This window comes from Perca fluviatilis, chromosome 13, assembly GCF_010015445.1.
Source record: "Perca fluviatilis chromosome 13, GENO_Pfluv_1.0, whole genome shotgun sequence".
In the NCBI taxonomy this organism is placed as follows: Eukaryota; Metazoa; Chordata; class Actinopteri; order Perciformes; family Percidae; genus Perca; species Perca fluviatilis.
Genome location: NC_053124.1, coordinates 28,469,018 through 28,487,590, shown reverse-complemented (window position 1 = coordinate 28,487,590; position 18,573 = coordinate 28,469,018). Strand labels below are relative to the sequence as shown.

Genomic DNA, 18,573 nt, shown 5'->3' with positions numbered 1-18,573 from the left:
ATGAAAGGCAGGAACTCAACTGCTGGACCTAAATATATGTCACCTTTTGTATGGTTTCAACACCGGGGCGGACAGGGTTTGTTGTAACGCTAGCTAGCTACTCAGCGAGACTTGAGAGACGGGTGTGGGTGGGGATTGGCAGGGGAATCTCTGCGACGGCGAGGAAGTTCAATGCCTGTTGTGCAGCAGTAGAACATCTCCCAGCTGCCCGGAATTATCTCCCATTCACTTTTCAGTAATCTTAACTTTTCGTTTTGGTACTTTTGTCAGGTTAATTTAGCTAATCGTAAAGACAGCTAAACACGAAGGGGGGAGAAATTCAGCAGGGAATTTGTAATTAATCACAAAATGATGCTGTGTGGCAAAAAAAGCAGTATTACGGTTACAAGTATTTTTTTCTGTGACATTGTATGATTTACAATTACTCCTGAACGTATCATCTTGGTGCCAGTGTTCTGACGGAAGTTAGAGTAACTAGACAGTGAAAGGTTATATGACGCCACTGACGGGCGACTAAAGGAAACGTCCCGTGTCTGAAAATAAAATAACAGTGTAAGAATACAACTCATAAAAATATATAACATAGGTATGGTCGTTTTTAGACATTTTAATGCAGAAATGTTACAGTTTTTACCTTTAACACATTGTGAGGAACTCGTATCCTTAACTTAAAATTGTGAATCAGATCGTGAGTTTAGTGTATCATTACTAGAGCCCGACCGATATATCCGATATATCGGCAGGCTGATATTATCGGCCGATATTAGGCATTTGCCAAACTATTGGTATTGGCATTTATAACAGCTGATAAATGAATATTTAAAAAATAAAAACAGACGAAACACCCTTCAACCATGTTATGAGTGTTGGCATGGCATAGTTTGTCCACCAGAGGGCACTTTACAACGTTCCTGTTGGCAACACTTAGATTTTTTTTGTTATTGTGTTTTTGTTCGAAGGACTTTAACTTTCATATCTTAATAAAAACTGCCTCAAAATCATATTTTATTTTGTATTTTTATACAATTTATTTATCAGAACTTTAATATATTTTGATGTTCCTCTGTTCTGTTGTGACAATAAAATAAACAAGTTTATTTTTAAACTTCATTATCATATTATTTTAGTGAAGACTAAAATAACTACAAATAACTAATGTTATGGAAATGTGTTTATGTTTTGTTACGCGTTTTTTTTAAAATATATATCAGCCGATATATCGGAATATCGGATTTTTATATCACCAAATATTTCGATCGACGCTTCAAACTCTCTTATAATCGTTACATCCCTAGTTCTACAAAACGAAACATTCATATTTTCTTACAGTGACCACTACTCTGAAGTATTTCTACACTTCGTCTTCTGGAGTCCCAAACTTCCCAGAGTTTGTGGCTGTTGGATTGGTTGATGACGTACCGATAGATCACTACGACAGTAACACCAAGAGAGCCGAACCCAAACAGGACTGGATGAGCAGAGTCACAGAAGATGATCCTCAGTACTGGCAGAGGGAGACTGGGTACTTGGTAGGTCAACAGCAGGCCAACAAAGCCAACATTGGCGTACGCAAGCCGCAGCTTCAACCAAACTGGAGGTTTGTTTATGTTTCACTTTCTACTGATAAAATTGTTGTTTATATTTCCATCCTTTTATTTTAGTAAACAGGTTAACACACACACACACAAAAACACACACACACACACACACAGATTAAACCGTTTGATGTTGTTTCTTCCGTAACTGAAACACAGTCCGACTCAACAGAAACATTTAACTGAGACTGAGTGGATTGGCTGCTATACTCCACTGAGCCAGTGTTTCTGTCCATCCCATAATAAGCAGCAGAGACCATTACCACTTTATTTCCACTAGATTAGATCAGAATAAGTGGAGTGGAGCGGCCACAGTGAGCTGGTCCAGAAGAACTCTCCTGCAGGAACCAGTTCATCCCAACAGTTTGACAACACACAGCTGATAAAAGCCAACATTACTGCCTGGTTTTTAAACTAACTACGGAGCAGGGGCCTGTAAACGGGCCACAGGCTGCTTCTGCGGGTCCTCTATGAGAGGAGGAGCAGGAGGTTTTAATGAAGCTGCTGACAGGGCGCATGCATATCTCCTTCCCCAGATCTCAGGGTTTAAAAGGTTCAACAGGCACCACTCCACTGTACTGACCTCAGTCTGGACATCCCATAATATATAGAAATATAGAAGAACTACAGATTAGATTAACTTTACTGGACCACAGTGTGTGTGTGTCTAATGTCTGTGTAAACATTTATTGTACTGAAACTCAGTCAGTTCCTACATCTGGTGATTACAGAATATTGATCCATCATCAACAAGATAATTATAATCAGATCATTATTTGAGTCTTTTATCATGAAAAAGTCAAATATTTTGTTGTTTCAGTTTCTCAAATATAATTTTCTACTTTTCTGTTTTTTGTTTTTTTAAATCTCTTTTATTCATAAAGAACAATCAAGTTACATACTTACAGAAATACATTTGTTTAACTTTTCATTTCCAAAACAAAAGCCCGCTGGCCACCCTCCCACACACCCACCCTCATCAGAACCTCTGTGCGTCTCAGTATGTCACCAGTCAAACAAAAGACTGTAAGTGAATCACCTGTATACACTTACACATAATCAATTATAAAAAACCAAACCAGTAGTACATAAAACAATAATGCAGACTTCTTTAGGCCTCGGCCATCAAACTGTCTTAGTGCATTACATATCATTGGGGAATCTCAGGAAGAGACTTAAGTTTTTAGAAATAGAAATATGTTATTAATGGGTTCCAGTTACCATAAAAGGTCATTGGACCCTCTAAGTGCATATTTTATCTTTTCCAATTTCAGATACATCATAAGATCAGTCAGCTATGCAGTATGTGCTCAGTTATTGGGATTTTCACGCCCAACCATTTCTAGGGTTTACAAAGAATGATCTGAAAAGGAAAAGAAAACATCCAGTATGTGGCAGTCCCTCTGGGGGGAAAATGCCTTGTTGATGCTAGAGAAAATAGTACTGATCTGGGTTGGGATGTCTCGGATCAGTTTTAAAATGGTTCTCATCCTACCTTTCTGGTAGGCGTTTTAGTGTTCATGTTAATCAGATATTGTCTGAAACTGCAGAGTTTTCGTTGTGGGATACCTCAGGGGTCTGTCTTGGGACCTATTCTGTTCCTCTTGTATATATTTCCTTTAAGACAGATAATTAGTCAATTTAGAGACATATCGTACCATCTCTATGCGGATGATATCCAACTTTACTGTTCTTTTAAGGAAACTGAGTTCTCCAAACTGGTCATCTTTAATTTACTGTTTGTCTAGTATCAAACAGTGGTTATGTGACAACTTTCTGTTTTGAACTCAGAAAAAACAGAAACTCTAATTATTGCCCCTGAAAATGTAGCGTCCCTGAGATAAAGCATCATATTGGGGACTTAAGGCCGTCCAGCGGCGAGTCTCAGGAGCTTAGGTGTGGTTTTTGACTCAGCTAGGTCGTTGGATCACCACTCTAAATTATTAGTTAGGAACTGTTTCTTCCACCTGAGAAATATCTCTAAGTTAAGACCACTTGTCACTAAGGATGAATTAGAGATGATCATTCATGCTTTCATTTCTTCACGCTTCGATTACTGTAACAGTCTTTTTACTTGTCTGAGTAAGAATCAGCTTTATCGTCTCCAGACTGTTCAGAACTCTGCTGCAAGGCTTCTAATGCACATTAACAAAAAGCACACACATCACGCCTGTTTTGTAGCACTTCACTGGTTACCAGTCCAGTATAGAATTCAATTTAAAATTCTTGTCATTACTTTCAGAGCCTTGCACGGTCAAGTTCCTTTCTACATCTCTGATTTGATACAGCTACATACCCCCACCTGTAGTCTGAGATCATTAGGTCAGATGCTATTAGTGGTTCCTGCACTGCACAATTTTAAAACTAGAGGGGATCGGTCATTCCAAGCAGTGGCTCCTAGGCTGTGGAATGACTTGCCTCTCTTCCGTTATCTTGGATTCTGTCGAATCTTTTAAAAAGCAGCTGAAGACTCTGCTGTTCAAGCAGGCTTTACTTAGTCGATGGGTTTTTTATGGTTGTTTGTTATATTTTCTATTTGTATTTCAATGTGCTCGTATTGTGAACTTCTTGTGTTGAATTGCATTTCATTGTGAAGCACTTTGTGATTTTTATCTGTGAAAGGTGCTATACAAATACATTTTTACTTACTTACTTACTAGAGGTCAGAGGAGAATGGGCCGACTGATTCCAGCTGATAGAAGATCAACTTTGACTCAAATAACCACTTGTTACAACCGAGGTATGCAGCAAAGCATTTGTGAAGCCACAACACGAACAACCTTGAGGCGGATGGGCTACACCAGCAGAAGACCCCACCGGCGTCCCACATCTCCACTAAAAATAGGAAAATGAGGCTACAATTTGCACAAGCTCACCAAAATTGGACAGTTGAAGACTGGAAAAATGTTGCCTGGTCTGATGAGTCTCGATTTCTGTTGAGACCTTCAGATGATAGAGTCAGAATTTGGCGTAAACAGAATGATAACATGGATCCGTCATGCCTTGTTACCACTGGGCAGGCTGGTGGTGGTGGTGTAATGGTGTGGGGGATGTTTTCTTGGCACACTTTAGGCCCCTTAGTACCAATTGGGCATCGTTTAAATGGCACAGCCTACCTGAGCATTGTTTCTGACCATGTCCATCCCTTTATGACCACCATGTACCCATCCTCTGATGGCTACTTCCAGCAGGATAATGCACCATGTCACAAAGCTTGAATCATTTCAAATTGGTTTCTTGAACATGAAAATGAGTTCACTGTACTAAAATGGCCCCCACAGTCACCAGAGCTCAACCCAATAGAACATCGAAATAAGTCCCTTTAAATTAGAAGACACTTCCAAGATATCCTCCAAAACAGATGGCTCTGGTTCATTTGGAAAATCTGTCGTTTTACTACGAATAAAGTGGCGAATCTGTAGATACCTAAAATAATTTGAGCAGGAGAGATCAAATTTTTCACATATATCTTGCAAATACACCATCCTTACAAAAATCTTTAAATCTGACAAGGCCTTGCCTGTTCCATTCCAAGAAAGTTGCATCTATAGCTGGAATAAATGAATGATTATGGCAAATTGGGGATGGAATGGAAAAATTAGGGAGATCTAAATGTTTTCTAAATTGTTGCCAAATACTTAATGTATTAATGACCGTTAGATTTGAAGTATGTGTTGAAATAGCCAGAGGGATTTTAGAAGTTACTAAAGCTGAGAGTGATGTTGCAAGACAAGAATTATTTTCAGATTCACACCAGACCATATCTGATGACTGACGCCAATAAAGTATTTTCTGGCAGTTAGCCGCCCAATAGTAAAATTGTAAATTTGGCAAACCCAAGCATAATATGATGTTATATCAATAGATTGAAAACATTATTTAGGCAGATGAATTGGAAGGCACTGAAAAAGATAAAGAAATCTAGGGAGAACATTCATTTTAATACAGTTAATCCTACCAACCAATGACAAATTAATGGCACTCCATCTCTGAAAATCAGACTTTAATCTATCTACTAATGGAGTAAAGTTTCTATGGTATAGCTCCGGAAAGGTTTGAGTCAAATTAATACCTAAATACTTCAACCCACCTCTGGACATACAAAAGGGTAATTCTGAGTCCTGAAGAGACCGGGCCAAGGCATTTATAGGAAAGCATTCCCTTTTAGTTAGATTCAGTTTATAACCAGAGAAAAATAATAAATGTTTGCAATATATTCAAAACATGGGGAATACAATGTATAGGATCTGATAGGTACAACAATATAACATCTGCATACAAAGATAACTTATGGGTAAATCCCCATCTATGAATTCCACACATTTCTGGCTTTGACTTAAGCACAATAGAAAGAGGTTCAATAACTACAGCAAACAAAATATTTTGATATCACAAGTAAGGAGGGAAAGAGATGATATGACCCACATTCCTTTCTGTCTTTCCCTGGGTTTAACAGTAAAGTTATGGAACTTCAGTCAATGTCCTGGGCAAAGTACCATTAGATTTCGAGTCGTTAAACATTTCAAGTAAAAGTGGAATTAGTTGCCCAGCGAATTTCTTAAAAAAATTCAACTGGGTACCAATCAGGGCCTCGGTGCCTTTCAATTTTGCATGGTCCTAATTACGTCCGCACTTGGGTGTGTGAAACAGGGAGCTCTAATTCTGCTCTACCAAGCACTAATTGTGGGCATATTTAAATTGCTGAAAAAATTATCCATAACTGTATTGTCTTTAGGAGCCTCAGATGAATACAAATTTGAATAAAATGCCTACACACAATACACAAGATATGTTGCTCAGATGCTCTACTTTTAACTGGTTGGCTAAAAGACGACCCAACTTTTCCCCCTGTTCATACATAATGCCCCGTGATTTCAACAACATCCTTTCAGTTTTTTCTGATGCCAACAACTCATACCTAGCCTGAAGAAGCTGAACATTGGCAATCTATCACGATGATATAATGGGAATTGAGACTTAGTTGGGTTTAAAGGAACTTTTTTATGTATCAGGATAGCCACCACCCTAGACCTCTGAGTAAATCCTGAATGAAATAATTGGCCCACCTATGTTTTCCTTAATCTGAGCTGATCTTTCACCAATAAGTGAGTGTCTTGCAAAAAAGCAATTTCGCATTTAAAAAATTTCAAATGTGCAAATATTCTTGCTCGTTTCACAGGTCCATTCATCCCCTTTACATTCCATCTTATAAACCTGACAGCTTCACCCAAGTCTTCATTAAGCCTATTATTCATAACAAACTCAAAACTGGTAGGCTACAAGTACTTAACAAAACTGACTCACAGTGAAAACACATGACGCACCTCCCCATACCCTTAAACCCCCCACACCCCACACAACATAAACATAACAAACTGAAACCCATAGCGCGTGAACTGCCTATGTCTAGATCCCAAAATGGGATAAACTGCAGGCTCGCTAAAGATGCCTTACCACTGAACATCCTTTAAGAACTATGTTATTATCTACAAGAGTCCAAACATCTGTCAGTTTACATCAGTATGAAAGTGCCATACATTTTACAAGCTAATTAAAGTAAGTGTGCTTTTATCAATTAACAGTAGAGTACCTAGTTATCATGCAGTCTAGGTTGATTCCTCTGAGCTCGTATTTAGTCCATCACCTCCCTTCACTCGATGGACCAAATGCGCTTGTTGTAGAATTCCTGTGCTTCGTCTGGCGATTCAAAGGTAAGCGTCTCTTCCCCCAGAATCACTCTCAGCTGGGCTGGATACACCAGGCGGAATTTCACTCCCATACAACGCTTGTTTACCTCCGTTGAAAGCCCTGCGTTTTTTCGCCAAGGTAGCACTCAGGTCGGGATAAAACTGAAGGCTAGCATTGTGGAACTTAACCTCATGGCTCCTTGCCCAACGCAGTGCTGCTTCTTTTTGTTGAAAGCTTCGAAAACCACAAATGCTCTAGCAGGCTTCCCTTGCGCCGGTTTAGGAGCCAAGGATCTATGTGCTCTCTCCAGTTCAGGTGTTGTAATGAACATATAAAGTGATGAAACTATTAGTCAATTATTTGTTTGGTCAATTGATTAATAAAAAAATAATTGATAATGAAAATAATTAGTAATTTAAGTTATCAACTGTTAACAGATGACTGTGTCTCTCTCTCTCTCTCTCTCTCTCTCTCTCTGTCTCAGGTGCTCACATTGCCCAGAGGATGTTCGGCTGTGAGTGGGATGATGAGACTGGAGAGGTCAATGGTTTTCGTCAGGATGGTTATGATGGAGAAGACTTCATATCATTTGACCTGAAGACAGAGTCATGGATCGCTCCAAAACCACAGGCTGTCATCACCAAACACAAGTGGGACAATAACAAAGCTGAGATAGCTCAGTATAAACACTACCTGACTCAGATTTGTCCTGAGTGGCTGAAGAAGTATCTGAACTATGGGAGGAGCTCTCTGCTGAGAACAGGTAGAATCACATGACCTGATGGAGTTTAATGGACACAACAATGTTAACATTTCTTCTTGGGTTTCTAACCAACAGTAACATTACAATAAATATTAAACAACAAAGACTCACTGCATCACAGTTTACACACATTTCTCTTTCTCTCATGTTCTGACTTCTCTCCATCTCTCTGCCTACCTCTCCTTTTTGCATTTATCACCACTCTTAACTTCTTTCTCTCTTTCTTTCTGCTTTGTTTCAGTTTGTCTCAGTTTGTCTCTCTGTCTCTTTGTCTTTCTCACACTCCCTGTCCTCCTTTTTTAATCTATCTCACCTCCATTTTTTACACTTCAGTGAGGTTTATTTGCATTTCATAAAGAAATGCATTTAAAATACATTAAATCAAACAGGAATGAGAATATTAATCTCCAGTAAATAATAGTAAAGTCTTTGTCTTCACTGTGCAGAGGTTCCCTCAGTGTCTCTCCTCCAGAAGTCTCCCTCCTCTCCAGTCAGCTGCCACGCTACAGGTTTCTACCCTGACAGAGCCATGATGTTCTGGAGGAAAGATGGAGAGGAGCTTCATGAGGATGTGGACCTCGGAGAGATCCTCCCCAACCACGATGGATCCTTCCAGATGAGTGTTGACCTGGACCTTTCATCAGTCCCAGCTGAAGACTGGAGGAGGTACGACTGTGTGTTTCAGCTCTATGGTGTGGAGGACGACATTGTCACCAAACTGGACAAAGCAGAGATCAGGACCAACAGAGGTGAGACTTGAATCAGACGTGATGAAGGAAAGACACATCTAGTTTACTCTTAACAGTCCTGTAGTTCATGTATTTTTATGTGTTGGATGGGAAGTTTTGTTTCCTTAAATGGTTTTGTTGTCAGTTTCTTTTATCTAGTTTTTTTATATATTTTTTTAAGGATTAGATCATTAAACCAATCTTTACTTTTACAGTAATGTAAACTAAAAGTTTTAAACTGCTTTGGAGAAATGATTGTTGTCCACCACCATGATGTTTGTGCTGTCTGCCCACCGGTTATATAGCTTTGATTTGATGAAAAAGAAACATTTCAATAATGAAACATACAAAACACTTATTTTTTTTAACCACTTTCATAAATGTAACATAAAGTGTCTGTATACAGGTTTGTGGTCTGGTTGATAAATGGATGTTCTTCTCTTCTAACCTGCTTCATCTGTTCAGGTTGGGACTATTTGTTGTTGTTTTCTGCTCAACAGAGAAGCCCACTGACATGACCATCCCCATCATCGCTGCAGTGGTTGTTGTGGCTCTCGTCCTCCTCGCTGTGATCGGAGTCCTAGTTTACAGAAAGAAGAAAGGTGAGAGACTCAAACAGAAAGATTGCCTCATTTCTTTCTCAGTATTTAGATTTTAGACTTAAAATGAATTCTTTGATCCAGACTTTAAAAGTGAAGCAAACTTCAAACTTCAGCAGTAAGCGGTGTGAGGCTCAGTGCATATCATTATGATATGACTAGAAGAGACAAATATATATTTTAAATAGAAATGGGCTAAATTAGTAAATAAAAGAATTGGAAATATAAAAAGAAATAAAAGAATAAATAAATGTGGATAGTGGAGCCAAGATTATGATTTTGATATTAACTTATTTTTGGATGAATTTATAGATAGACATTTATTGATCCTTTCGGGAATTCATCTTGCACCATACAGCACATCAGACACACAACAACAATACACAACACCAAATATCTCTACATTATAAAATAGTAAAGTGCAGTATCATTAGCACCAGTGGGCTATCATTAGTAAGGTGAAACACCAGCAGTGACATTTTTATATTATCCCAAAAGTGCGTATTATCGCCTCGTGAGACCGTCCTGATCTCGCAAGCTCCAGTTTTCCACTCGCAGATCAGTCTGGCATCAAAGCCGGTCCGGAAAGCCGTTCCACTCCCTATTCAGCCCCATTGTACGAATTTGGTTGCAGTTCCACCAGAGTTCCACTGGGGGTGATTGCGGTCCTGTGCAAAATGAATGGGACTCTATGGAGCGAGGCGTATAAATTTGTCTCTTTTGCCTGATTGTCATTAAGAAACCTCAGATTTGATTGTAGTTTTTGTAAATTCAACATAGATTATAGATCAAAAGTTGAATGAACGAAGTACTAATGTCCCTTTCGATTTCTTACAGGTTGAGTAGTTGTTGCCCATAACACGCTAGCATTCTGCTAATGAATGCTGATTGGTCAGTGAAGGACTGATTACGATCAGAGATCCCACTTGACGGCATCCGAAGCAGAACCAGAATGTCAGAGTGAATATTTCGTGGTCTTTAAAACCTCAGCAAACCTCTTTCTAGCACGTGTATTGACAGGGAGAGACTACCCGTCAGTTGTGTTGTCGACGCCTCAAGAGAACAAAGGAAGCGACTCAGACCTTGCCGTAAAGCAGTATCTCTGGCCGTATATGTGTATGACGTCATTGACATTTTAAAAGGCTTTTTAGAACAAAAAAGTGACTTTAAAAAAAATCTAACACCCAGCAGTGTTTATTTTCTTAGCCTCCCCTTTCGAATGTAATGTTCAAATTACTAGACAAAAAATTATATCCTGTGAAAAGTGGATTTTGAGGGGTGTAGCTCCATAGAGTCCCATTCATTCTGCACTGGCCTGTGAGCGCCCCCTATGTGGAACTCTGGTGGAACTGCAACCAGTTCAGAAGCCGGAAGTAACGAGAGAGTGGAACTTCTTCCTATATTAGAAATTCTTTGCTGGCATCTTGAGACATTTTGGAGCCGTTCGCCAAACAACCGACCAATCAGCGTTGGTTTTGAAGCGGGTTTAGGTGTGATGCAACGAGAAGCGTCGACAGGTGGTTTATCCAATCAGCTAACCAATATTTTCAGATAGTGGTAGCCCTAATTTTGTTAGCCGCTCACTAATGCTTTTTTCTCTTGGATCCTTCTTTTGGAATATTGACCGGTTCGTAAATTCTCGTTACACAAACGGCAAATATCCTTTACTGACATGTTGCTTGCTTACTGAGCTAACGAGCTATGCTTTGCCTGCAGCAGCAGGGATAGCCTGGCTTGTGGTTGTATTTTCATACGCTTCGTTGATCTGATTGGTTGATTTGGCCCATCTATGGCCCCTTCCCAAAAGTTCTCCAACGGTAAGTTCCCAGATGGATATGCCGAGAAAATGCGAAGCAATCCATCTGGCGGAGTCAGGTTAGTATTATCACACAGAAAGGATCAAGTTATTTTCCTTAACTTATTCAGTAGTGTGATGCTGGTAGGAATACATTATTTGCAAGCCCGGTTGGTTTGTAAGGACGGTACCCTATATCTTCTGCCTGATGGCAGCACCTCATACGCCTGGAATAGGGGATGTAGCCCATCACCGCAAATTGCTTGTCCTTTCCTCACCGCCCTGGTTTTGCAGATCGTGGTCATCTGCATTGCAGGAGCTGTTCTTCCTGAGGACCTTACAACTATTGAAAATGTGGCAATGCAATAATAAATACACATAACAACAGAGAAGTGATAGGAAAAGAAGTTAAGTAAGATAAAAACAGAAAGATAGAAGAGATTTGAGTGACTAGAAAAGGGATCATATCCACTGGGAAGAAGGTGTTAGAAGATACTTTGCCAAAAATAAAACATGACTTGTCTTTGCTTTGTGTTTCAGCCAAACGCCCTCCATCTCCTGACAACAGCTCTGAGGCTCTCTGAGAAACTGAATCCAGACTCTAACTCCTAAACCCACACCCCTGCACACAGTGAGTTGACGTGAACTATTCACACAAAGCTGCCATAAACTCTGTGAAACCTTCTGGGATTGGTTCTCTATCCACTGGGAAACCTCTGGGACACATCGGAGCTGAAAAGAACATCTCTGACTTGGCGCCTGGATAGCTCAACTGGTAGAGCGTGTGCCCCATGTACAAAGCGCTCAGTCCCTGTCGCAGCAGCCGCAGGTTCTCTGGTTGTATCAGATCACCGGGGGCAACACTGCAAATCAGTCAGCAACATCCAGAAACATGCTGCGGAGATTAGACACCGAAATGTGCCGGGGTGTCGGTGTAAATGTAAATCTGTGTTACTCCTGGGCCCAGTTTTTCTAAAGATTTAATCTGGATGAAATTGATCCGGATTTGGAAATCCCATGTTTTGCTATCCAGGATCACCTGATCCATCTTACTTTATGTCAGTTTTTAAAGGAACATTGGATCACTGTGATCCAAATACCAAATTTCAGGATGACCAAATCTTGTTTACCAGAGCCTTAAATGGAACCAACAGTGTGCCTACTGGCTGAGCAAAGAACAACAGGTAGGCAAAATACTGGTGGCTACAAATAGACATTGGTTTTTTTACACTGTAATAAACAGAAACATTCTACATTCCTTATTTTGTTATAATGTTAAATAACAAAACAAAAACAATATCTCATTAGATGAGACATGCTTCATATATGCTTCAAATATGAAGAAATGTATATATCGTCAGTAAACCTTTATTTTATGATCATTCACTTAAAAAAAACCTTCTCTGATTTTATTTGGTTCCAAAAATCACAACTGAATCCACCCTTCTGATGGGATCAGGATAATCCTGTTTGTTTTTTTTGGCATCAAATAGATTCCAAACAGAGTTCAAAGTTTTGAAAAACCCAAAGGGCGGGTTTGTGTTAAGGCTGTATATATGACCCAGCACACAGAGATACCTCACAGGACACAGATAAATAGTTCAAGTATTTATTTGGTGGAAATACTCAATGGAGATGAACAATTGAGGCAGAGCTAGTAGTTTTCTGGGAGTGGACTGAAACCAGGCAGTGGCAGATCTGAAGAAGTTCCACAGTTGAATCCAGGCGAAACAGGTGGTTACGTCTGAGTTGGTGTGGGCACGGGCAGCACGGCAGGTGGGAAGCAGGTTACGGCGGGATCCGCACAGAGGAATTGCAGTTAGACAAAGTAAACAGAAAATCAAGAGAGTTGCTAGGAGCAGGGATACTGAGCCAAGTTACCACATCAGGGTATGTAACGATCTGGCACTGAAGAGGTGAACAGCCCGGGTTTAAATACTGCAGGTGTGAATCATGGAATGAGCATCAGCTGTGCCGGCAACAGAGCAGGGATGAATGGCCACGCCTCTTGACCTAGTTCCTCCTGACACGCCCCCTGCCACTTCCAGGTAGAGACAAACACAAACAGACACAGAGGGGGAAAAGGGAGACACAAACACACAGGAAGGGGGAACAAGGCAGCTGACCCACAACAGTTTGATCCAGATCAAATGTAAGATCTGATTACATGATCTGATCTTAGTTCAGAATCCCTCTTTTGCTTTTGAAAAACCCATTTCCAAGATTTGATCCAATCCGTGATCCAAAAGCCCACTGGATTACTTTTGAAAAACTGGGCCTTGGTGATAAACTGGACCACGCGCACGCACACACACACACACACACACACACACACACACACACACACACACACACACACACACACACACACACAATAAAATAATAAACACTGGTATACATTAGACACAGGGTATATTATGATGGCACTTACTTGCAATTCCATAGCTCAGACTGTCCCATTATCACACCTATGAGTCAATCTGTAAACACAGCCATCAGGTGCAAAAACACATGATTGCTTACAGTTTTTACAATTGCTAAAACACAATTTTGTAAACTAGGCTGGTTTTATCAAAATACTTAACACAATTCACAAAACCACACACCCAAACTGCAAAATACCTCCTATATATCCTGCAAAATGAAGCACTGCAACCAAAACTACATATAGCATTATCAAAATCAAACTTTTGCACCAAATGGCACACACTTCATTCATATTACCAGATGTTTGTCTAACCAACTACACACTGTTGGGCAGAATGAAAAGCACTCTCATCTTTAGTATGCTTTGTCTTAATACTAAAATAGTTCAAATTGTAGAAAATTCTTCAGATTGTTCACGTGCACAGACATATTTGCAGATACACACACATGCTGTTGAAACATTATTTTTTTATTTTTCACCAAACAAGTCAGTGCAACATATGCACAGCAGTTATAATTACATTGGACTAAACAAAAATATGCTCACAAAAAACAGTAAACTGAAAAAGAAAATTGCAGAAAAAATATATACAAAAAAAAGAGGCAAGAAAAATAATTAGGCTGCAGAGCTGGGTCTTCCCATTGTTGTTGTAAAAAAAGGTGCTCACCTGTGGTCTTGTCATAGTGCTTACTTCCTGATTGAAGTGGTAACAATTAACCATTGAGGTGATTGGCCAGGGGGCACAGACATTGGCCAATTAGCTCATGTAGTGTTATTTTGAATGGCAGTGTTTTGAAATGGCAAACATGTGACTTTATGTCAGATTGTTGTGTCTTATGCAGAGAATCGTGTTCGGTGCATTTAAAAAATGCCATTTTGAATTGCAAAATGTGTGTAAAGCAGAAAATGTGTTTAGACTTTTGGAGACTTGAGAAGAGGTTTTGCTCTCTGTGTGTCAGTTGAAATAATTGTGCTATACATGTTATTTTAGTCTGTTAGAAATTGGAAAAAAATGTAATTGTAGACACACCGTTCAGGTTTAAGCACTATAAAAATGCAGCAGGTTAGTCTAGTATTTTCTGTCCTGTATTTTCAGTCTTTTTTTAGATCTTTTTTTGTACTGTAATTGTAAGCTGTACTGGATACAGTATTTTATGTTTGTCTGTTGTTTGCTGAGCTAAAGGTGTTATGCACATTACTAGCATGAAAACTGGGACATGTTTTGTTGTGCATTCTCCATGTTGACATGTTGACTGATTTGGGTATATGGAGAGAAATAAATGATATTTCCCTCAGTCTGTTACTGTGTCTCTGTGTCCTGTCCTGTCCTGTCCCCTGGACACCATGGTGGAGGTCCTCTCTACCAGTCCTCCTGATGCTGCTGTGTCTCTGTGTCCTGTCCTGTCGTCAACAGCACTGATAAACTCTCTGAATGGTGGAGAGATCTGCAGTCTGTGCAGCTGGCTGAGTCTTTAGAAGAAGGTTTTATTCACCAGAAGCTGTTTTTTTGTGATGAAATGGATTTTCTTCTTCATTTAACACTTGACACCAGTCAGACATCATGTGTAAATAAAATATAAAGATGAAAATAATTGACCTGTGTGTGTGTGTGTGTGTGTGTGTGTGTGTGTGTGTGTGTGTGTGTGTGTGTGTGTGTGTGTGTGTGTGTGTATAAACACTGAAGAGTTTATTTGTAGTGTGTTGGAGGTTGGTAGTTGTTTGATAAGATGAAATGATTTCTCCTGAACTCCTCTTTGTTAAAGGGATTTTAAGGTTCCAGGCAGCAGGGAGGCTGTTCACTGCGCTGCCACTCTGCTGCCTGCTCTGGAGACAGACTCAGGTATTGATCAGCAGTGATATAGACTCAGGTATTGATCAGCAGTGATATAGACTCAGGTGTTGATCAGCAGTGAGCAGAAAGAGTCAGAAACAATATAAATATTGTCAGTATAAAAGATGTGACACATATTGACATATTGATTGTTTGTGTAATAATCATGAATAGTAATGTCTCAGATGAAGAAGTGAGAACAAAAGATCAGAGTTTTCTTATTAAACAGAAACTCTATAATGTTTTATAAAGTAATTCACCAACAATAAGTGAGGATGGAAAGAGAGGAGAAACAGCGCCAAAGAAAGAGCAAAATGAAAACCAGCATCAGGTGTTCAAACATCAACAGAGGTGTTCCATTTCTCTTGTTGGAGCAGTTTTCAGCGTCCACAGCTCTAGATCAGTTCAGGAGCATTCAGCCTGTCACACACAGATCAGCTGATCTCATCTTTGGCTTTAAGAAGCTCTCACACTCTCTTTCTGCTTCACTTTCATTTCTTTTTGCTTCTTGTTTTCAAACACTGAGGTAAAATAATGTTTCATGGAAACTATCTTGTGTTTTATTATATTGTCTGTGCTGATAGTCGGCCTAATGTGTGCCAAGCCCAGTGTGTAGGCCTGAACTGAAACTAAACTAAACCTGAACATACTAATACATAAATAAAACACCATATTGGATCTGGACTTCAGAAAGGATATAAGATGTTCCCCTCTATCTCATTTAATAAGCAGATGGTTTGATTGCACACAGATGTGTTGTGACAATAACAGTCCTCACTGAGAAACTGTCCTGCTGCCCATCACCTGCAGGTTTGAACCACTGGGGGGAGTTCAACATCAATGAAAGCACTCTTGGAGTTGTTGTTTGTTGTCAATATTTTTGATCTGGGGCCCATTCTTCGTACGTCGCTAACTCACTTAGCTGGATTTGATTGTTGGCGATTTGGCATGATCTTGGATTGTTTAGTTCTTCGACGCTCATCCTGGACTTGCTGTCATACCAACAGGTGCGCAATCTTAAACCTGCTCGCGAGCAGGCTTATTTCATGTCAACAGGATTAGATCCCGGCTATATAAACGGAGGTGATATGGGAAGTCTGTCGCAGCCATGTCTTGTCCGTTTTTAAGTCAGGAACCTGTTGCTGAAGGTGCCAGAATAATTCAAAGAGCTTTTCGTAGCAATCACGTTTTGCGAGATCGACAGGATCCTTTAGCGCAGCGCGATAATCTACTGATTGAGAGATATCGTTTTTCTCGGGAGGGTCTCATCTACATTATCAACTTGTTGGAGCCACACGTTAAAAGTTTGACTCGTCGGAAAAGAGAACACAATGGCATTACAATGAACTACACTAGGAAAAAATATGATCAATAACATATTGCAAAACATTACTACATTAAGTTATGCAGTTTTCACCTTCACAAGTCAAAGCAATTGACTCAATATGTATCTGTTGGAATGACTGTACCAGCCATTTGGATTATAGACTTAATTAGTTGCTGCATTAAATAGAGATTTAATGCAGCAACAAATTATTTACACTGTAGCAAGATGATTTAAAACTCATTTACCTGTAATTAAGGTGTTGCTGTTACTGGTCCCTGGCTTTAGGTCTAAGGAAGAGCTGCCCCCAGGGATGCCCTCCACAATGGATCGGTTCGCATTTAGCCCAAGGGCCAGCTCTTCTGACGGGGTATAATGTGGGGGTGCAGGACCACCACCTATTTTTTTATGCTCCGCCTTTTTCTTGGTTGCTGTTATAAACAGACAAACACATCATTTAAAATGTTTTTGGGTAAAAGAGACTAAACAGTAGAAGTAGAAAAGCTTACCAGTTTGAAGAATATTCTTGTACTTCACTTTTACTTGTTCCCATGTTCTAGTGGGTCCTGAGCTGGCTCTGACATTAAGCAATTATGAAATAATTAAAATACAAGAATATATACTGTAATAAGTGATATAACCATAACATGGAAAACTTAAGGATTTAATTTGTCTGCTTCTTTTTGCCAGCCCTCTCTCCTGGCTTTTGCAGACTTTGAGGTGTTCCCTGGCGTTTTAATTATTGTTTCAAACTCAGCATACCCTTCCAGTAATAGTTCTTGCTCTGCTGCGTTGAAAAACTGAGCACGCTCTTTGGCCACGGTGAGCAGCCAATAGCAGCGTTGCTGATCAATGTTTCATATACATCATAATACATCTTCCCTTTTAAACAAGCGCGTGACCGCGCAATTATCTCACTAACTCAATCCAGCTATACTAATCATCAACAGCAGGTGTGTTCGAAGAACCTAATTAGCCAGATCAGATTAGATCAGATCAGATTAGCACGATGATATCATCTAGGATGTGTCATTTGATCTCGGATGTTTTAAGCAACGTACGAAGAACGTACTGCACCCCCACAAACTGCAGAGTATCTGATCTGTAGCTGACAGTGACCTCTGACCTCCCACACGATTTAATACATGTCTGCACATTACATTACATTACATTACATTATATTATGTTATATTATATTATATTACATTACATTACTGTACTGAATTCCCACTATTCCCACTAGGTGACAGTATCGGCCTACAGCTGTTATGGATATACATATTCATCCTGGTAATAATTCTTACAATTACATTACATTATATTACACTATATTACATCAGCCTACAGATCATTATAGAAGATCTGAGCAGCAGAAGGTAGAATACTCCTTTCATATGTGAACACAGCTGATAAACCACAATAAAGCCCTGCATGTCTCCCCCTCCTCTCACACAGTCTGAAATTATTTTTAATATTAATATTATATTAGTATATTAGATTATAAACAAGATAAGGGGGGACACCCCAGGTGAATAGGACAAAATAATGAACTAACAGATGGCAACATGAAATTTCCCCACTTAATTACTTACATTGAGACATTTTTTTTTGTATTACAAGTTTTCTGAAATGTTATGTTTAAATATGCAAATGAGGCATTATCTAATGCTAATTTTGGTGAATTTAGGAGAAATTTGCAGGTGCAAATAGACAAACTGTAGTAAAATAAACACCTAAATGTGTATTTTAGATGTTTTTTTTCCCAATAGCCTGAAAAAAAACATGCTATGGAAGCAAAATAACCCAAAAACTCAAAATTGAA

At 39.4% G+C, this 18,573-nt stretch overlaps 1 protein-coding gene and 1 pseudogene across 1 annotated transcript; both read left to right on the top strand.

Moving 5' to 3' along the window:
* LOC120571307 overlaps positions 1-18,573 on the top strand; it is a 212,999-nt pseudogene that overhangs the window by 34,307 nt on the left and 160,119 nt on the right.
* LOC120571327 (major histocompatibility complex class I-related gene protein-like) lies at positions 7,772-8,806 on the top strand. The gene is made up of 2 exons (XM_039820214.1): positions 7,772-8,046; positions 8,493-8,806. Exons 1-2 carry the CDS (start codon positions 7,788-7,790, stop codon positions 8,804-8,806), a joined length of 573 nt encoding a protein of 190 aa, XP_039676148.1. The 5' UTR covers positions 7,772-7,787.

Excerpts from the sequence above, each read along its gene's own strand:
- LOC120571327 (XM_039820214.1), top strand. The coding sequence starts at position 7,788 with ATGTTCGGCTGTGAGTGGGATGATGAGACTGGAGAGGTCAATGGTTTT. Across the intron at positions 8,047-8,492 it reads GAGCTCTCTGCTGAGAACAG|AGGTTCCCTCAGTGTCTCTC; the intron begins GTAGAATCACAT and ends TTCACTGTGCAG.